The sequence below is a fragment of the Musa acuminata genome, chromosome BXJ2-10, assembly GCF_036884655.1.
Source record: "Musa acuminata AAA Group cultivar baxijiao chromosome BXJ2-10, Cavendish_Baxijiao_AAA, whole genome shotgun sequence".
Lineage (NCBI taxonomy): Eukaryota > Viridiplantae > Streptophyta > Magnoliopsida > Zingiberales > Musaceae > Musa > Musa acuminata.
The window spans coordinates 18212547-18234962 of NC_088347.1; the positions used below are offsets into that span (position 1 = coordinate 18212547).

Here is a 22416-nt window from a genome sequence, read left to right on the forward strand (position 1 = left end):
CGGAACAATAATCAAACTGCCAAAGAACGTCTATATATAGGTGGTAAATGCTTGCTGCTGTATCTTTATATTTGCCCAACCATGGGTGTGCATCTAGTTGATCTGGTTTGAGTGTTGTCAGTGGGTCCTTCACGTGGCTGCTGGATCTACCAAAATCCCGACAAATCCCCAACTACGGGAGCGCGACAGCAGCTAATCATTTGTGTACCAAATTTTGCCGATGAAATATCCCTACTTGTTCTGAATGTTTAAACACTGTGAAGTGACTGGGACCTACACCAGTACTTATTACAAGCTATAACGTAGCAAATTTCAACTAAAAGGAACTTGCATACATAAAATCCTGAAAGACATGTATCATCTATCAATTGGCAGAAATCACCTGCTGTCCTATAAAAAAGGAATACATTGCAAGAATAATATAGTAGTCATGCGTGCCCCCATTAGCACCAAGAAAAGGCTTGTTAACATAATCCTCGTTTATGCACTTTGGCTGCCAGAGTAAACATGACTACATCAAACAGTTTGCGATGCAAGATGTGCTTAGTCCTTATATCGAATGTCTATTACAAATAAAACAATATTTCAACAAAAGAGCAGGATATGGAGGAAAGTTGATATCCCTATGGTGTGACAACTTAATGCCCAATGCCCTTCTTCGCTCTAAGAGATTCAAGGGCCTTCTCTCGGAGCTCAATCTCAAGCCTTTTTTCCTCGGATTCTGTTCCTTCTGCATCAGCCAAACGAGAAGTCGTTTTCGTTGAAGCTTCACCATCTGATTTACCGTTATCATATTTCTCAAAATCTGGAGGGGGTGTCACAGTATCGATTGACTTCACTTTTAGCTTCTCAGCATGACGTTCTGATCTTTTCCGGTGTTTATCTTCATGCTTTCGACGCCTTTCCTCTTTGCGTAATCTTTTCTCGTCCTTCCTTCTTCTCTTGGCTTCCTTATCTTCAGTATGAGAATCAGGCTCAGAAGTCTCATCTTCCCTTCTATGCCTATCAGACTTTTTATGCCTTTTTTTGGTACTCCTATATTTATGTGTATTAGTCTCCTCAGAATCCGAATGATTGCTGTGTGCTTGACTGCTTGTATCCATTTTTCTCTCAGATTTTTTAACAGATTCTGTTTCATAATGCGATTCTCTGTATGCATCGCTTCTTGATTTAGCCCTTTTTTCAACATCTGATACAGAAAGATCCGCACGGGAGCTTTTTAAAACCAGCTCATTAGAAACTACTGAAGCAGATGCAACTTGCACGGTTATCTTAGTTGAGTGTTGTCTATCATAGGAAACTTCCATAGAATGTTTTTCACCCTGTACCCTTTCAGGACCATATTCAGTATAACTGGCAAGAAAAGACATGATAGTTACACATCCACATAGCTATCAGGCAAGATAATGCATGGTGATTTAAGTATTCCTTGCACAGAAAGCTTAAAAAGAAAGAAAAAAAAACATTATCTTTCAAAACCAGGATTTGGTCCAAGCCACAAAACTATGGAAGACATTTAACTTCGTTAGGAGCTTTAACTAATCCCAGAACAGAATGATTATTAGGTGTATGCAAATCTATAGAAAAAGAAATGCTTCTGAGAGTTATACACCAAAAACTGAATGGTGATCCACACTAATGCTCAAACTTGGCCAACAATAATGTTAGCAGTGCTGGAGGTAATGTCAATTCCATGGGGTTGGCTTTATGAATCTTTTCCCACTCTGAGCTTTGTTAAGGCCAGTATCCATACCCAAACTACTCGAATTCAACTAAAAATTAAGAAAACTTGAAAGCGAGTTTGCCATTGAGTCAACCGGAATGGCTGATCCAGGTCAAGGATCAACGAAAACTAGTCCAGGGCCATTGAGCTTTGTTGAAGGCAGCATCACAAATCAAATTTTCTCTTAGTATTTCCAACGAATTTTTTTAGCTTTTCCTTCACATCTCTTCTTGTTTAGCCAGTGCATTTGCCCTTTGAATATAACCGAACAAATTTAAACAATTTCCTTCAATTTAGCCTGGACTAGTATATCCACAAATGCTTCGGATGCTAAATTTCTTATATAGTTTCTTTCTAACCAAGCACATCCACCTTATATCCTCATTTCGATGACAGTAATTTCTTGAAAACCACCCAACATTCTAGTTCATAAAGCAAACAATGAATTAAGATCTAAGTCAAAATTAATAAAATAACATAAATTTCATCATTCTTCATTGTCCACAAACAGTTATTCTGTCACCCACCCTTCTTTCATTTTGGCCAACAGTCAATCTATTGTTTGTTTATGTGGTAGTTGTGGGTGCCTGCCAACACTATATTCTGGAACAAGAATAGTGTATCTTTAAGGGAATCGGTACACAGTCAAAGCCTATACAGAACAAAATTAGCCAATTTTTAGTTAAGAGATTCTCACATGAGACGACTCCTATAGGTACCAAAAAATTTTCAGAAGAGTATGACCATTAAAATGAAACTTGTATAAGCCAACAAGGATAGGAAGTTACAAAGGCTCACAAGATTGAAATATATTTCTGGTTGGTCATTGATATATAATTAGTACTGGAATAGATAGGCTGGATGGCATTTCAATTGAAAGCTAATTCGAAAATAAAAAAAATAATGAAAGGCCACTACAAAGTATATTAATGGTAACATGTGCATGCACATGCTGTGAATAAAACATAATCTGTGGACATGACATGAATAAATATTAACGTCAAAGCTCAAATGCTAATTATTATGAGCAATATAGTCAAACATATAAATGTCAAAGTATGACATGGATAAATAATTAGGTTGAGATGCATGGCTTATACTCAAAAGAGTACTTGGTCACCAAAATGAAAATCAAAGAGGTAAGTTTCCCCAAAAGAGGTGATGCTACTTGGCTTTTTTTTTTCCCTCCTGCACTGTAATCAATTTGGATGGTATTAATCAACCAAGCAGGATGATTTTTGATTGAGAATAACAGTCCTAGTTAATACAAGGTGATCCATTCAATAATTGATCTGCCTCAGCCAAGCTCGGCCTTTTAAGTGAATAGATTGATTTGGATGGAATAAAAAACTTCAACCATTGTTGTCAGCTACATTAAACAGTCTATTAAAAGATACTAATATATTCAGAGTTTGTATGATGAATGTTAATTAGGGACATTGAATTCAAATCAGAAACAGCGAGCCAATGCTCAGAGAGACTGAAATTGATCTTGGTAGAGGACTGCTTCAACTCTCATCTCTTCTTTTTCCTCTTGAAGGTCAGATTGCCGTCTTGCTCTAGATCTACTCTATAACCCATCAGTTTAACTTAAATGTCTCTTGCTTTTTTTTTTCACTTGCCACCCCACTTTATTCATCTATCAGCTTAATCATCTTATTTTATACTACTACTACAACAACAACAATAACAACAAAGCTGTAAATCCCAGAAGCCCCAAAATCTTATTTTCTTATCCCAAAATTTTTGCATAAACTATCCTTATACCTAGTTTTCTGACTTCATTCAGTAGTCTCAATTTGATGGTCAAGATCATCTTCAATTTGTTTTTGTTCACCAGTCTGTTACTAATTATAGATTACTGATTTTAGGGACTAATGCAAATTGTGTTATTAGTTCTATTCTGTCTCAGTTTTAACACCAATAATGATTTTTGTTAGACTGTACTAACATATTTAGGTATGCTTTTAAAAACTTGATAATCATAAATGCTTGCTGACCTATTAATTCCCTATTGAAATTAAAAAAAAAATTTGCTGAGTATCAAGGAGGAACCATAAGGGGACATGGGGACGTGTGCTTGAGAACAGGAAAGAATGAAACAAGAGAACAAGAGAAAAGCAAAAGGAGAATGTTATTCACCTTTTACGTTCAGTTTCTTTATTTTTTATGCCCATGTTAGAATGACGATCTTGGTTGCTTGGAGAGTGATCAACTTCTAACCCGTTATTAGAAAACTCTTCTTGGCTGAATTTTTTGGCATGAAACCTTTTCTTCTTCATATCAGCTGCTGAATCTCTACCTTTCTTGGATGAGGAATCAGTTCTACAATATGCATCCTCCCTGAAAATTAGAATGTGGATAGATAACAGGACTGACATGAGAATCAAGTATAATTCAAAACCAAAGAAGCCAAAAGAATAAACTTAACCTGACAACATAAGACTCTTCATTGTTGTCATTTATTTCTTGGATGTTGTTAGCCAATCGTTTTTCAGACAGCCTGCAAGATCATTTGGTGACCAATCTCTATGATAAACTGATAAACCTCAAAGGTAGGAGCAATGACAAAAAATACTACATAGGCATGTACCTATTTCTTCTTGTTGGACTTTTTCTCAAATGGCTAGGGGAATCTGACTGCTCTGAAGAGTTCTCTGATGGTACATCATAATCTTTGCTGTGGATGTCATTCTGACCCCTGGAATCTGGACTGGAAGACCTAGAAGAAACTGTTAAAATGTGTGGAAGGGGATCCAAGATGTTGCCCTTGAAGTCCGAATGATCAACCACCTCTCTATGCAAGGTGTGATGAACTGGTGATCTCTTCTCACGAGCCCTGAGTAAAAGAAGTTATGATAAGAATGTCTGTACTGCAATATTTGTATGGCACACTTTCCATTAAGATGTCAATATATAGACAACTGGGAAACAGGATACAGCCTTAAGAACCACCTCTTGGGTGAATATTTATCCCGACGCCTTTTGGAGTCAATACCATTACTTCTGGTATCTGTTTCCCTACTTGAACCTCTATGAGCTGGATAAGATGGGCTAATACTCCTGTGAGGACTGCTACTCCTGCACATGTATCAGCACATGAGACAAGGTACACAAAGTGCAATGTTAGCAATAACATTTGCAATAATCAGTTAGTTTAAAACAGGTACAATTTTCTGTGTCAACACCTCTTTCTTGCCCGCAGAGACACTTGAGAATCTCCACCATAATTTCCAGGTGAATGCAGAGACCTCTTTTGCTGTTGAAACCGGTTTCGAGGTGATCTCCAAGGAGACACGGCCTTATCTCTTGCAGGAGATAAAGACCTACGCCTGATAGGAGACACACGGCGTGCAGCAGGTGGTCTCCGTTGGCGTGATGGGGAAGGCGATCTCCGATGGCGTGAAGGGGAAGGCAATCTCCTGCGGTTTTGAACTGGGGACCTATGGCGTGAGGGAGGAGACCTACAGCGCAACAATGGAGATCTTCGTCCATAAGGAGATTTTCGTCGGATGGGTGACAGTGATCTTCGTCTCGGTGATCTGCGCCTTGAAGGTGACCAGTTGCTCCGTGGGGAATATGTATGACGGGGAGAAATCGACCTTCTAGCTGGAGACTTATACTGCCTTTCAGATGACATGGCATGCCTATGTGGAGAATGATACCGTCTACTAGGAGAAAGTGAATGCCCTTGGGAATGAGATGAAAGAGATCGACTTCTTGATCGTCCTTCTCTGGTAAATGAAACATGTAAAAGAGCTCTGTTTTCATTACCCAAGCAACAGCATAAAAAAAAGTTGATCATGGAAATAAGAGTGAACTCGAAGATATAGGAAACAAATATGTCCAGATAATGGAAGTAACCTTGCAGCAGAAGGCTGTTGTATAATTGATATATGAATTTGACAAAGGCAGTGCCAAATATCTGGTTCAACAAATAGCATTGGTTGTCCACAAAAAAAGACAAACATATATTATTGATGGTTTTAATGATATTCATAACAGAGAGCATGTTAAAGAACCTAAGCTTCTATATTAGTAGCAGAGTCATTGTCATAGCATCAAGGACTGTAGCTGCCAAACCGGGGATAGTAAATAAAGTAACTGTTGCATTGATTAAGAAATAATTTCAAATACTTGAATAATGATATTCAAATATTGTTTCATTGATTAAGAAATAATTTAAGGAAATGTATGACAAACAGGAACTAAGATGATTTCCAAATTTAAGCTAATTAGGATTGAATTACTCAGAAACTATGCTCACCTCCAATAAGCTAAACATAAATCCAAGTTACCCAACAACATTATGGAATTAAATATATCATTATTTAATAGTACTTGAAGTTAGTGATAAAGTGAACCAGTATACTATCGGATCTCAAATAGAATAAAATTTCTGTAGAAAATCACAAAAGAGAAGACACAGAAGCTGATTTGCTGAATGACCTGTTTGGTGAAGAAATCCTTCTGAAGAAAGATCATATTTATCCAATTAAAATAGGTGATAATACCTAAGTTAAATGATCATAAATTGAACAAATAAAACATAGCTACCAAATATGAGAATTATGATTCAAGTGTAGAGAAATGTAAAGCCTAAAGGGAACAAGAAGAAAAAACTTAGCTTATAACACAATCAAGCTCACAACACCAAAAGATTGCAAGTAAATATAACTCCTCCAATATTACTAAAGTATTTGAAATATATAACAAGAGATAAGTCCATTCCTATCTCTGGGGAATAACAAACAGTAGACCGATCTTTACCTCACGACACCAGTGAAAAACAAGCATGTGCCACAATCAATGGTTGCAACCCCTACATGCTATAGAAAGATTATTTGGAACATTCCTGTCCTCAAGGAAACATCATCAAGTCTTGCATATAAAAACAAACAACACACTTTCTAAAAGGAGACCCACGTCAACCGAGACAGTGAATTCCACATCCAGTTTATACTTGGTTTTCCTTCTGTCTCACTTCAAAATGTTATCCTAACAGTGGATTATGTAGTTTTCTCAGAGTAAAAGAAAAAATCCTATGGTATACAGAATGAGTCAACTAGCTTACACATTTCAAGAAATGAAAGTCAAGTAAAGTCGGTCTTGATTCCCTTGATCAAGTTGCAATATCAACAGAGTAAGAAATTAAGCCCTAATACAAATTACATTTGCCATGTATGAAAATTTACAAACTGCAAAGGACAGGTCTGGTAGTAATAAATGTGGTGAGCATGTTGATACTAACCGTCTTTTTAATCTTGGATTCTGCTTTGTCTCCATATCTCTCTCCTCAGACTGAACTCTGGAATCCTTTGGCAGTGAATGTTTTAAACTCGAGCCAGATACATCAGTAATGCCGGCCTCAGCGTCCTACAGTAGTTTGAGGTAAAGAAGTATATGAACCCAAATAATCGCACAAGCTCTGAATGGCATAGAGAGACAACCATGAGTTAACTTTTTTAAAAAAATCTTAAATGTATCAAAGAAAAAACTCTGGATCAGAAAAGTTCAATACCATCCTCTTCTGCTTCTCTTGCTCGAACTCTCTTCCCTCTTTCTCCTTTCTCTTCTGTATTTCCTGAGTGATTCTTTCACTCTCCGCCTGCAACACAAACAATGCATTAGAACACAGAGTTAACAAGAACAATGCAACAGTACTACAGAAGTACTAAAATTCAAAGAAACCATTCTCTTTTTCAATTCCTCTTCTTTGGCATCCAAGAACTGCTGCGGAACACCGCTGGCATTATTTTGTGCACTGAGGAGAAGTCCCCAAAGCTCCTTCATGAACTTCCCGGTATTTTTTTCCAGGAATCCTGTAAGCTGGATCTGAATCTGTTTCCCGTCCACCTGCATAAAAACTTGGAATAGTACATTCAGTACTGAGTGGTCTATGTAACCACGGTCTACCAAAAGCATAGACAGTCGAAACAGCATGCCTTGCCATCGAGGAGTCCATAAACAAAGTTGATGAGAACTTCATCCTCGAAACCAAGTAGCTCAGTAGCCCTAGTTGCAATCCATGGCCTGATCACGTCCATCTTTACCTTTGTAATATCCACCTGATCAGAATAAGATTCAATCTTGTAAGCGGTGAACTAGAGAAAGAAACTTCTCAAGCTCCCAAGTTACAGAATCCAAGACACTCCAGATTCTATTCAATAATGCATTAAACTAACGGACAGAGTTTGTCGAGAAATCTTCCGATCTACACCCCAGGCTTGAAAAGAAATGAAACTCCAAACACAATTCGAATTACAGGTCGATCTGATGAGCAACTCACCGGGTGATCGAGCACGGGAGCGAACTTTTGAGTCTTGAGCAGCTTCGCCTGCTTGTTGGAGAAGCGGGTATCCTGCTCCGCTGAGGTGCCCTGAAGTCAGCATCGGGGAGCCATTAGAACCCTAACCGATCCCCTCGGCCACGACAAACCGCAGCAGGAAGAGTTCGACAGAAGATTCGAAATCGAAAGGGAGATATCGGATGAAAAGAGGGTTTCGCTTACCCGAAAGAAGCCGCCCGACATCTTCCTCTTCCTCTAGGGTTTCAAACGCGGAGGAAGAGGGTGAGTGAGAAATGAGGAGCACCGAAACCCCCCGAACTCGAAACGCTGCTATGACGCGAGGGTTGGTTTTGGTTTCGCCCCAAAGACCCGACGCATCGAACCGAGCCGCACGCGAGTCGCACTTATAGGAGACCGCGGCGTTGGCGCGAAGGATATAAACGGGCCAGCGTTCCTGAAACGGGTGAGGCCCATGAAGCCTAGTTATTATAACTGTTGACTGCGAGTTCCATATAACGGCCCCGTTATAGAAAGGCGTAGAGATAACACGGGTGTAACAATCCGCTGGTCCCACCAGATCATGGCCGTCAATCCATCATCTACTGGCTCCTTGCGTTTCAGATGATAGACCACGATCAGAGAAAGAGAGCCTCCATGCTCGTAACCAACGGAAGAGACAAGTACGAATAGTTCTATCGGGATCGTGGACGCATCTTTTCCTGTCACAGAGGACGCTCTTCACCTTGTTTGGTTCCTCGGTAAAAATTCCCACCTTAGATAAGAATAACTCCCTTTTATACGGTCAAGTAATGTGCCCATTAAATGCATGAAATGAATGAACAATATTAATGAAATGCAGTAACTCGATATACAAACGGCCATTTCTTGCTTTCTCGTTCTTTGTCTCCTCCATCGGTAGATAGAATCTATCAGTCAATTCAACCAAAACAGAGGAAACAGTAGCCTGTGAAGAACAAAGTCTTTCTATGCTCCTCCCCTATGTTGAGCTCACAGCTCATACATCCCTCTTAGTACAAGAGAAAAAACAGTATACACAGTTTTAACTTATTCTTCCCTTTCATCCTTTCGATGTTGAGAGAACTATCAAGGCGTATGCATATGGTTTTGCGTCTTCTTCTCCTACATGTCAAGAGTTGTCTCGCCAACAGATGAGCATGGTGACGCAGCGGTGCGCATGATGTAGAACCTAGCTCGATGCTCCTTTACGAAGCACGGGCACCGGCACGAGAAGGACCTCGACAGCATTGTCTGTCGTGCTTCCCTTGCGCTACCTCTGTGTCCTACTGTTTCGTTTGGTAGACCTATCAATTTATCATTATTAGACTACACGCTTATCATAATTTTATAATTCAATCTTAGTCTTATCCATTTCTAATGTAAGATTAATTATTATAAAATATAATTAAATTTTTTTAATTTAAGAATTATTTTTTTTATTTATGTAATCTAAGAAATAATTATTAAATATTCTAAATATAATATTATTATATTTATTATTATATTAAACGAAATTAATATTAAATAAATATAAAAATAAAAAAAATTTCTTAAATAGAGGGCTAACCTCCTCTTATTTAAAGGGAGGGATTCCTATCTCGATGCATGATGTAGAACCTAGCTCGATGCTCCTTTACGAAGCACGGGCACCGGCATGAGAAGGACCTCGGTGGCATCGTCTATCGTGCTTCCCTTGTGCTAGCTTTGTGTCCTACTGTTTCGTTTGGTAGACCTATCAATTTCTCATTCGTCTAAATTGTTAGACTACACGCTTATCATAATTTTATAATTCAATCTTAGTCTTATCCATTTCTAATATAAGATTAATTATTATAAATATAATTATTTTTTTAATTTAAGAATTACTTTTTATTTATGTAATCTAAGAAATAATTATTAAATATTATAAATATAATATTGTTATATTTATTAGTATATTAAACGAAAATTAATATTAAATAAATATAAAAAATTAAAAAAATTCTTAAGTACAGGGCTAACCTCCTCTTATTTAAAGGGAGGGATTCGTATCATCCATTCCTCATCAAACTTACAAATGGACGGACAGAGTTATATCCTATTGATCCTCATCAAACCTAGAAATAGAAGGACAAAAAGTTATATCCTATTCAGTAGAGGTAGGTTTTCTATCTTTCTTGAAAAATCTATTTTTAAATTTTATTTTTAGGATTAAAATATATTATAAATAGTTCAAAAATATTTCTTAATCCTTTATATGTCAAAATTTTATTGTTAAATTAAAATAAGTTATCTAAAGTTTTTAAGATATTCTTTGATCCGTTTTTAAAGTTTTTATTTTTGGATTAGAAAATATTAAAAATATTCATGTCATATATGTTGAATACATGATACCTGATTTTTTTAAATTTAAATTAAGAATGCTATTTCATCATATTATAGTTTATCTATTAATCTTATCTGGATTAAAATATGTTATAAGTAGTTCAAAAATAATTTTTAATCCTTTAAGTGTTAAAATTTTATTGTTAGATTAAAATAAGTTATCTAAAATTTTTAAAATATTTTTTGATCCATTTTAGGGTTTTTATTTTTTATTATTCATGTTATATGTATTGAATGCATGATATCTTATTTTTATATTTGAATTAAGAATACTATTTTCTCGTATTGTAGTTTATCTTTTAGTCTTACATTTTAGTATGTTATTAATTTTTAATGACTTGGTCAATAAATATCTATGCTTGATAATAATTTTATTACGTTACAATTTGAAATTGAAGAAATTGATTAGGATTTAGATTGAAATAGCTCATAGGCTAAGCCAAACTAAACCCATACAACAGGTTAAGCTTAACTTATAGGTCAAATCATAGTCCACAAGCTAGGCCTAATCAATAGGTCAGGCTCAACCCCCAAGTCAAACCCTAGCCTACAAGCTAGCTTAGCCCAACCCAATACGGATAGTCACGTGCGATGCACATGACTAGTCCATGGGCCATAGGTTAGCCTAGCATAGTGTGGTGCATACATAGTCATGTACAGTGCAGATGACTAGTACATGGATTGACCCAACCTAGCCTACTATTATCTAGTTAGATTTGAACCCAAACATTGATTGAATTAAATCATATTTGATTAATTTATATCAATTCAGGATGATTCCAAATTGATTGACTTACTCAAGTCTATTTAATCTAAATTGAATGTAATCTAATCTAAATTATAATAATATAGGGTGGTTCCAAACTAATTAAATAAGGATTAGAGATTGATTCAACTAGTTTCCAGTTAAATCAAGTTCAATTGGAATGATTGAACTATGGTTTCAAGTCAATTGAGAGCTACTCTAAATAATTATCACTCTAGTATATAGATGGCATCATTTGAAGCTCTTTATATGAGAAGATATAGATCACTTGTGTATTGAGATGAGGTGGGAGAATAAAAGCTTTTTGTGTCTCAATTAATTCAAAGAGATGTGTTGAATCTCGTATTTTGATGATAAAACCACTTGATATATGTTTATGATTTAATCTGTGTTTTGAGTGACATAGGATGCTTCGATCATAATGAGACAATTAAAACAGAAAAAATCATGTTGTGCCGGAGGAACATGTTAGAAGATTGGACGTCGGGCCGGTGGATCGGTCGATGTATCGACAGAAGGCTTCGGGCCGTGGACTTGGGCATCGGGCCAAGAAGAGCGGGTATTGTGCTAAGGATATCGGAGTTGCAGAGTCAACTGGCCGATTGGGCAATAGGCCGCAGGAGAGGACGATGCGTCGAATAATCGGACGAAGCGTCGAGGGACCAATGACATGTCGGACAACTTGCTTAATTGCTTAGGATTAATTGTCTCGATAGAAGTTTTGTTTTACAAGTGCAGGATTAACTAGGATGGAAGTAAGACATGCAGTAGAAGTTGTGCTGGAGTCAAGACTATGATCACATTGGGAGTTCGAGAGTTCGACGGAAGTCTAAACGGTCGTCGGAGGTTCTGCAGGAATAAATCCGAGAAGTCTAGGAGCTTGCCAAAGAAACTCGTCGAAACTTGCCAAGTGAATCATCGCAAGTCCAGGAGTTTGCCAGAAGTCCGCTAGAGCATCGCTGAAGGTTCGTCGGATGTTCGCCGGAAGTTCGTCGGAAGCTCGCCGAAAGAAGCTATTGACGCACCGGAGCAAGTTGTAGTAAATGTCTTAAGAAATGTCATAGTTAGCATGTAGATTAAGTTAGGAATGGGAGGTGATCCTATTAACTTAATCTGGGGGTAATTTGGCCCTTGACAGACCCAAATTGGGCTGAATGGATCAACCCATTCAGACCAGAATTTCTGCCAGGCGATGGCACCGCCAGGGTCGGCGGTGGCACCGCTCAGGAGAAGGTCTCCTAGGAAAGCTGGGCGGTGCAACCTCCCCAGGCAGGCGGTGGCACCGCCTGGGCTTAGTCTCCGAGCGAGATTGGGCGGTGCAACCGCCCCTGTCAAGCGGTGGCACCGCCTAGAGGCTCAGTCTCCAAGCTGCTAGGCGGTTGTACCACCCCAGTCAAGAGGTGGTACCGCCAGGACCCCGAAAATTCAAGAAAAGATATTTTTGAGCTCCAATTTCAAACTAGTTTGGGGCCTATATATACCCCACCCTTTCCTGTATGAAAGGGCACCGAAAGCTTGATCTTACTCTGTGATTTTAGAGCTCAAAAGTGTTGTAAAGTCTAGAAGTTCTCCTCCCTCTTTTCTTCCAAGTTTTGATCTTTCAAGAGAGGAGAGAAAAGTTTGTAAGTGTTGTCTCCTAAGCTCGTTAAAAGGAGTGAAACTGTAAAAGGGTGGTTGGCCTTCGCCTATTGAAGGAAGGCCTCTAGTGGACGTCGGTGACCTCGTTGGTGGAGGAAGCCAAAAGTGGATGTAGGTCAAGATTGACCGAACCACTCTAAATCTTGGTTTGCATTTACTTTGAGTATATTATCTTTACTACAAACCTCCTCACTAGCTTACTGCCTTCTGCTCATTTACGAACATGTTTCATAGTTAAGTATTTTCTAAATCGGCATTAAGATGGAAATCGGTTTTATCGTACGAACATCATATTTCAGTTTGCGCTTACATTTTGATTTCTATCTTAATTGCAAACTGCCTTCCTTGCTTTACTTCAAATACGTTTATGTAAGCTTTCAAAGTTATTATCTGCACGAAACGACTTTTACGTCGGAATCGGATTTTAACGTACGAACGCAGTTTTAATCGTCGAAAGTTTTCCGCTACACTAATTCATCCCCCCCCCCCCCTCTTAGTGCTCTTAATCCTAACAATTGGTATCAGAGCCTGGTATTTCTCATTTCAGATTTACACCCAAGAGAAATGGCTCTTCATGACTTTCAAGAGGGTTTATTGGTTGTTTGTCCACCGTTGTTTAACGGATTGGACTACACTTATTGGAAAACTCGAATGATATATAAAATGGTTGTTTAAATATTGAACTAATTGGACTACACTTATTGGACTACACTTATTGGGATCCTAAAATAACCACAATACAAGAAACAAAAGATTTAAATATTTTTTCACTTAAAGAACTAATTGGTTCGTTGATGATATATGAAATGGTGCATAATGCACATGATGAACATGATGAATAAAATCACCTTCCAAAGAACAGGAAGGATTTGGAACTCCAGACAAATGAATACCACTTGAGCGATGACTCAAGTGATGAGGACAATGATGAACTTGAACTTCGAACATTAAATCTTAATAAGTTTATTAAACAAAAATCTAAAATAAACAATGAACTTGAATGGAGGAAAAGGCCAAAGAAGAGGAAGACAACCAAGGATGAATCAAAAACTTCCAAAGGTGAAACGGTAAATTGGGCTTTGATGAGCTTCGACTACAAGGTAAGTAACTCAACCCCCTTAATTTATTTTGAAATTACTTGATATTTTCCATAATGTATTTTCTTTTTTGGTATAGAATTAATTTTCTTGAAAATTACATGTTTAAAAAAAATAAAAATGCAAAAATTATGACCATGCTAGTAGTTTTGAAAATAATAATGAAAAATACATATTTTATGATAAACAAACAAAATGATTTTGATTGAAAATATGAAATCATACTATATGTGGTTAAGAAGTAATAATGTGTATCACATTGATTTCCATTGTTATTTCTCGATTTTGATTAAATAAAATCATGTTTGATTTGAAGAAATGCATAATGATGTAATATTAAATATTTTGATACCATGATTGACAATTTTATGCATGAGATTTTAAGTTATACATGATCATAAGCATATGTTATTTTCATAAGTGTATTTGAAAAACATATGGTAAAGATGTGCCCGAATGCATGAATTATTTTTCAGATTTTCTTGATTAAATGATCAAATCACTTAATTGCCATAATGATTTTACACTATTACATGCCTTAATAACATGTTGGAAATTATGTGTTTTAGATACAAAAATTTCCATGATCATTAGCATGTTTTATCTTCATGATTGAATTTGAAAATCTATTGCAAAACCATATCCGAATATATGAAAGTGTTAAATTTCATTTTCAAATTTTCTTGATCCTAACAATTCATTTTTGAGAATCTATTGATCTTGATGGTTTTACGACGAAATTCATTTTTTGATCCTAAACGTTGATGCATGTTTTTATTTAGCATAAAAGAAAAGAATATGTATGTATGAAATAAACCACTTGAATTAAAACAACTAAAAAGTGGAAAGGTTTCTTCTTGAAAAATTTATTTTTTCGACTTTATTGATTTTTCAAAAAGGGAAATGAATGAATCTATCTGTATTACTTTTGTGAATCTCTTTAAATTGATCTTGATTTGATGATTTAAATGAGCTTTATCTTGATTTTTTGAAATTTGTAAATTGAGATTTCTTATGCTTAAATCATGATTTTATATGCATAAATTAATATCTTGTTCTCTTACAAGATTGAATGAATTCTATCTTTTTCATGATCTCCTAAGAACTCTTTATGTTATTTATTTAAGAGGAGATTTGTTAAAAATGAATCAAGGTTTCTTTTGATTTTTCAAAATTATAACTTGAGAATTCATTTTATAAATCAAGATTGTTTATATGTTCTCTCAGACATCTTTTAAGGCTTATGACTTGAATTTTGTTATGTGAAATTCTTTGAATGTATGAAATACATCTCGTCACCTAAAATTCTTCTTGATATTCCTTATGTGATGATATGAATATATGAAATATTTATTAATTTGTTTTGATGTATACAAATAAAAAATTTCGATCATGCATGGTAGGATGTAATTTGACAAATTTGGTACCATCATGATGTAAAATAAATGATGATTTTATATTTTATGATTTGGTATGATGCATGCAATGATGAAATATTCATGAATTTGAAATGATGCATGCAATACTTATGACAATGATGTACATGATGTATTGCATATGATATGTATCATGAATGCTTTAAATGATGAATGTTTGGTATCGTGATCAACATGTTGATAAATGTTTAAAAATTTTAATGTTTGAGTATCATGTATGATATGCCCATTAATGATGATTGATTTATTTTTCAGTATTGTGCATTAAAAATAAGGTTTTTGAAATTGTGTATGTTTTAATTTGAATATATAATGATGCATAAATAAGATTGATACTTACCTTTGTCAAAATCTGAAAATTGATATAAGGGACTTCCCTTCTTTTTGACAATGACAAAGGGGGAGCAAGAATTTCTAGCATGAACATCATGAAAAGACGCAAACTAGCTAGCTTGCACAATTCAAGATAAAAACAAAAATTACAAAAGTGCTATCTTGCCTATCTCAATAAGCAAAACATGCTAACTTGCCCATCTAGCAAAGTTGACAAAATTTACATATTTCAAGAAGCAAGAGTTGCCTTCTTGAACATCTCTAATTTGCGAGCTTGCATGATATAGAAGTTGCTATCTCAAAAGAAGCAAAAGTGCTATCTTGTATGTTGTAAACCTTATATATCTAAAACTTGATAGCTTGAATGTTTTAAGCATGATGTAACACTTGCTAAATTTTCTAGCTTCAAAACTGCATGATAAAACCTAATATTATGTTTTTTATGCAATAAGTTGAATTAATACTACAAACATAAGAATAGTTGTACTTCTCTTTTTTGTTGATAACAAAGGGGGAGAAGTATGTTGATGACATGATATGTTATGCATAAGTTTATGATAACATGTTGCTTGGATTTTTGAATCCAAGAGTTTCTATCAATATGGCACATTGATAGGGGGAGTGTGTTTAAACTCCGGGAGTTAAGGTTAACTCCGTCATCAAGTGGTTGTCATCATCAAAAAGGGGGAGATTGTTGAATCTCGTATTTTGATAATGAAACCACTTGATATATGTATATGATTTAATCTACGTTTTGAGTGATGCAGGATGTTTCGATCAGGATGAGACAATTAAAGTAGGAAAAATCATGTTGTGCCGGAGGAATATGTCAGAAGATTGGACGTCGGGCTGGTGGATCGGTCGACGTATCGACAAAAGGCTTCGGGCTGTGGACTCGGGCATCGGGCCAAGAAAAGCGGGTATTGTGCCAAGGATATCGGAGTTGCGGAGTCAACTGGCCAATTAGGCAATAGGCTGCAAGAGAGGACGATGCGCCGAATAATAGGACGAAGCGTCGAGGGACCAATGACATGTCGGACAACTTGGTTAATTGCATAGGATTAATTGTCTCGATCGAAGTTTTGTTTTACATGTGCAGGATTAACTAGGATGGAAGTAAGACATGCAACAGGAGTTGCGCTGGAGTCAAGACTATGATCACGATGGGAGTTCGAGAGTTCGACGGAAGTCCGGACGGTCGTCGGAGGTTCTACGGGAACAAATCCGAGAAGTCCAGGAGCTTGCCAAAAAAGCTCGTCAGAACTCGCCAAGTGGATCATTGCAAGTCCAGGAGTTTGCCGGAGCATCGCTGAAGGATTGTCGGATGTTCGTCGGAAGTTCGCCGAAAGAAGCGATTGACGCACCGGAGTAAGTTGTAGTAAATGTCTTAAGAAATGTCATAGTTAGCATATAGATTAAGTTAAGAATGGGAGGTGATCCCATTAACTTAATCTGGGGGCAATTGGGCCCTTGATAGACCCAAATTGAGCCGAATGAATCAACCCATTTAGACCAGAATTTCTGCCAGGCGATGGCACCGCCCAGGAGAAGGTCTCCCAGGAAAGCTGGGTGGTGCAACCGCCCCAGGCAAGCGGTGGCACCATCTGGGCTCAGTCTCCGAGCGAGATTGGGCGGTGCAACCGCCCCTGACAGGCAATAGAACCGCCTGAGCTCGGTCTCCAAGCTTTGATAGGCGGTGCAACCGCCCTTGTCAGGCGGTGGCACCACCTAGAGGCTCAGTCTCCGAGCTGCTAGGCGGTTGTACCGCCCCAGTCAGGAGGTGGTACCGTTAGGACTCCAGAAATCCGAGAAAAGACATTTTTGAGCTCCAAATTCAAACTAGTTTGAGGCTTATATATACCCCACCCTTTCCTGCATGAAAGGGCACCAAAAGCTTGATCTTACTCTGTGATTTTAGAGCTCAAAAGTGTTGAAAAATCTTGGGGGTGACATCACATGCGCAGCGGAAGAACAAGAAAACAAAATCCCCGATTCCCAAAGAGATGTTCGTCGTCATGCGAAGATTGGTGCGCCAAATCTGCGAAACTGAAAACTGCGTATAGAACAGATTGTGTTACCTAGGGAGATCGTATATCCCTATTTCCTTGCAGATCCTTAGGAGAGGATGAAGGAGATCAAGCGTTCTCCTCTCTAGCGGTGATCTACACAGCATGACTGGTCATTGCATGCATGAAACGTGCACATGGAGAGGGTGAGAGGAGTGAAGCAAAGTGTAGTCCCACGACAACAGCAACAGTTACACATGGCAATCCATGGTGCCCAAAGAAACCCCAAGGCTTCTCCTCCTTCCTCACGTCGACCACTTGCCAAAGAAGTAGAGAGAGAGAGAGAGAGAGAGAGAGAGAGAGGGGTGACGATTCCGTTTGGCTTTTCCCAACGATATTCCCAGATCTCCCTTTCTCCTCACAACAGTGGCGACTGCGTTCTTACGTGGCTGCCAACTCGTGTCTATCGTCTCCTCGTCGAATGAAATGATCATATATCGTACCGCAGCAGAGTGCCGTCACTCCAAGTGTGCCTGGAGATTCTTGACTTCATTGCTTCAGCAACCTCGGTGCTCAACTGCAGATGGTGATTTCTTCTGCTCTTGATTCCATACACATTGTACGCTGGCCCTGAGATGGGCTGTGGACATAACGTGAAGGCCCAGACCATGCAAATTCACACGATCCACTGAGATGTGTTGCTTGGCCTACCGTTCCCCACGAATCAGGCAACTGACTGAGTCACCGACGAGAAGTGCGGGTCCCACCTTGCCAGGCCAATTCCCGCGGCTCGAAAACCCTGTTCCCTGCGTTGGCAGAGACGGGGGGCGGGCTCACCAGGCGAAGGAGAGTGTGTCGCAGTTACAGCTCGTGTATGAGATGCCGGGAGACAAATCCAAGCCGCTTCATAGGTGTCGCGTGAAGCAACCGGACAAAACCCTAAGCAGCAACGTGATCCGTCTCCACGCCAAGGGCCCCGCCGCCCGTTGACTTGTTTCCCCTCCTCCGCCTCGAACACTCTTGTGGTCCGATATATCTCTCCTTGGTACGACCACGTTGCCGCTGACTCTGCCTCATCTCCTACCACTCCTTGGTACAACCTGGCTGCCCATGCCTGCAGGTCAACCCCCTTGTCTCCTCTCTCTCCCCCATCTCCCTAATCATTAATTTCGCTTGTTTTCTTCTTGGGACATCTCATTTCTACCTCCCTTTCCCCTCCTTCCAAAGTCAACCCACACGTAAAACAAATCTTACTCCAACTCACATGCATTGCCAGTTCCTGTGACAGGTAACATTCACGTTTCATCCACGTACAGTTTCAAGAACATATACATGGAGAGATGAGAGATTTCACATAGAGATGGCAAAGGAGATGGAGTTGAATGATCCATCCTGGTTGACCATTGCATCTGTAAACGTCAGTCGTAGATCAGGTGGACCCTCATCAGAGTCAAATAGTAACAATGGGAAGAAAAGAAGACAAAGGCTACGGTAAACGGAGTGCTGGCTGTTGGAGATGGTAAATCTGTGGACTGATGATACCTTTAAAAGCCGGAGCATTGCATGATACAAGATACAAGGCCACAAGTCCTTATCTCCTCCCCCTGTCTCATTCTGTATCTCCCTCCTATCACTCCTCTTCACTTCATTTCTGATGGAGGAAGTTGCAGAAGCAGAGACCAGTTGGTTTGATGATTTCGATTACTCTCAAGTGGAGATCATGAGGGAGCTGCAGGAGGATACGAGCTCCCAGTTCATCTCTTCCGAGGTTGCAGAGTCCCAGTCTGTTGCACAACAGGAATCGATCATCAACAAGCTCATCTCTGCAGCCTACTCAGGCCCAACCATCAGTGACATCGAAAGTGCACTGTCGCTCACCTTCCAGAGTGGTGACTCCAGTGGCCGGTGCAGTGCTCGACCCATGTACCTTCCCAAGCCATTTCTTCTTCGTCTTCATTCTGCTCCAGAATTATCTTGTTTCAGTGAGATGATATCTAGTCATTTTCTTGCAGTGTTTGTTCACCGGACAAGGGCCTGGGCAAGATGGAGCACAAGTATGTGTTCAGAATCAAGACCTGCGGCAATGGGCTTGATGATGATGGCTACAAATGGAGGAAATACGGGCAGAAATCTATCAAGAACAGTCCCAATCCGAGGTTTGTTCCTATGCCACCACCAATTCTTCCATGCCATAACTTGATTCAGCTAACTTCTTCCACCTCCGTTCTAAACTAGACTTCTTCCAACCAAAATCAACGTCAATCTTCCACCAGAAGATGACAACTAAATTTGTGAGAGACAGTGACAGACACGTCCTTACCACCTACCATCGTCAAATCTGCACAAAAGACTCGAGGCATCTTTTCTCAGGTCACATCTGACAGCAGCCAACAAGAAGAAAAGCTTTCCAACCTTTAAGATGCTTCTTTTCCTTCTTTAGCACCTGAGAACTACCTCTGCAATCACCTCACCTTCCATGAATCAGGAGCCGGTGTATGAGTCTTCCTCTGTTGCCCTCCAAAGCACATTAACAACCTGCACCACCCCACCACCTTTCTTGAATTGGAATCCGCAGAATTCAAAGTGCAGCATAAGCTACACATGCACCGCTCTGCCTATCGACTGTTGTTATTACCGTCAACCTGCTCTAAGATTTAAAGATATTACTTCTGATGGTGGCCTGTGATTTGCTTGAATTGGTGGCAGGAGTTACTACAGATGCACCAACCCGAGATGCAATGCCAAGAAGCAAGTGGAGAGGTCCATGGAAGACCCAGAACTGCTCATCGTCACGTACGAGGGCCTTCACCTTCACTACACCTACTCCCATCTCCTCTTCACTCGGCCGCAGGATTACTCCGACACCGGTCTCCATGTAGCAAAGAAGCTCAAATGCCAGTCCACTGCGGCGGAGCCTGCAAGACAGAGCCCACCGGCGATTCGGCAGTCGCAACCTGCGGTGGATGGGACAGTAGTAGGCCCACCTTCTGCAGGTCAAGTTACTGTGGAGGATGTTCTGCAGCATGGACTACTGGACGATGTGTTGCAGAGCTCAGAAGGACTGCTGGAAGATGTTGTGCCCTTACTGGTGAGAAAGCCATGCAACTCCACCACCTCATCATATGACCCTTGTCCTTCGTCTCCGGCATCTTCTCCGTCCTACTCTTCCCTGTCATGGACCACCGGCTCGGCCTTCCTTGACCTGGATGTTCTTTCTACCATAATGTGAGTGCCAAGTTGGTAGCAGTACATGCGCAGAGGGTTTAGCATCATGTGAGCTGACAAAAAAGACAAATAAAGGAAGTGTAAGATGTGTAGTTAACCGCATCTGTTAAAGATATGTATTTTGCATAGACTAATATCAGAATGCCATGCTGATGCACCTTATGCTAATAGCGGAGTTTGTCATCATATGACGAAGAACGACTCTTGGAAGAACAGTTTACAGGATGAACAAAGGGATGACATAAGAAAAGCTTCAAACGTGTGAGATGAATCCGAACTTTTGTCATCTCTTGTGAAAGATTGTCAACTGTTTGGGTGCTGAGGGCCAAATCCACCTACCATCCGACAAGCATAGATCTTGGCAATCTAGTTTAGGTGAGCACATGGAACAGGTGCATGGGTGAGAGAAACCCATGAGGAGAACAAGGGGCACATATCAGATAAATTAATCATTAAGAGAACTCACATCTGTCAGATAATTTTCCAAAAAAGTGTGATAGACTTCGACAAACCCTATATTAATGAGATGATAGAGGAGAACAATAGAGATACTCGAAAACCAAAAGTTTCTATTCATCATCAGTTACTTCCAATCTCTCTAATTTCTATCTCATCTCTTGTTTCCTCTTGAATATTTAATATAATCCATTATCCTTCATTTATAGAGGGTTGAAACCAGGATTTTTAGATTAACTAAAACAAGATCATGAATTAGTTTGAACTAATTCATGAAAGAGCCAACTTGAGCAACACTTGGAGTGGGCTTTGTGTAAGGTCTCAGTCAGCTTGATCCAACAAAACCTGCTCACACAGATACACACAACAATACAACTCTGTTCCCTTCCTGAATATGCCACCTCTGTTGTTCCTGTTCTGTATCTCTCCCTCGTCATGAAAGTTCAAGTTTGTTTACTGTATGAATAGGAAGACAACTTGGAACTGCTGATACCTGCATGAGCTTGCAAATATGAAGTAGACACCACTAATGCAGCTCTCGACTTAGATGATATGCTTGAAACCTTCATATATGTCAATTTACTTTTGTGTCGGGGAATTTAGTGATAGTGTTCCTTTATGCCATGGCAGGAGTTTGTACGGCTTGGTTTAGTCTCGGATACGTAAGATCATCCATGTTGGCACTCGAGCAGTGGGGATCATCGTCTGTTGAGGCCGGGCTCGAGCTCTGGTTTTAAGGTCCGGGAACTCCCCTTGGCTGGCCACCTCCCACTCTATCACCGGTACCCGCACTTAGGTCGGGGTCAGAAAGGGGGCTCCCGACTTCGACCCCTCTGAAGATTTTGTTAGCACTAAGTGGAAAATGAGCTCAGAACCGATCCCCTTTTGCCAACCCCGCGACGGGTTTTTATCCTTCCGTCAGGGGACCAGTCGTACTTGTCATATTCATGATTGTCGACCTATCTGGCGGTCGGCTTACTCCTGGAGCCTATTGGGGTGTTCTCCATGCCATGGCGTCAGACGATGGTATCGTACTCGGTGCCATCCCGATCTTTACGGGATGGC

The 22416-nt window shown here is 39.3% G+C and overlaps 2 protein-coding genes across 2 annotated transcripts; one reads left to right on the forward strand and one right to left on the reverse strand.

Moving 5' to 3' along the window:
* Window positions 1–386: 386 nt before the first annotated feature.
* LOC135624365 (uncharacterized) lies at window positions 387–8376 on the reverse strand. Its single transcript, XM_065127880.1, has 12 exons — window positions 8235–8376; window positions 8013–8102; window positions 7669–7791; window positions 7415–7579; window positions 7245–7331; window positions 6975–7099; window positions 4912–5457; window positions 4679–4804; window positions 4317–4562; window positions 4155–4226; window positions 3866–4066; window positions 387–1353 (listed from the first exon to the last, which is right to left on the reverse strand). Exons 1-12 carry the CDS (start codon window positions 8253–8255, stop codon window positions 639–641), a joined length of 2517 nt encoding a protein of 838 aa, XP_064983952.1. The 5' UTR covers window positions 8256–8376; the 3' UTR covers window positions 387–638.
* A 10889-nt stretch (window positions 8377–19265) lies between these two features.
* On the forward strand, window positions 19266–20947 carry LOC103999668 (probable WRKY transcription factor 49). Its single transcript, XM_018819415.2, has 3 exons — window positions 19266–19593; window positions 19683–19826; window positions 20377–20947. Exons 1-3 carry the CDS (start codon window positions 19325–19327, stop codon window positions 20897–20899), a joined length of 936 nt encoding a protein of 311 aa, XP_018674960.2. The 5' UTR covers window positions 19266–19324; the 3' UTR covers window positions 20900–20947.
* Window positions 20948–22416: the final 1469 nt, after the last annotated feature.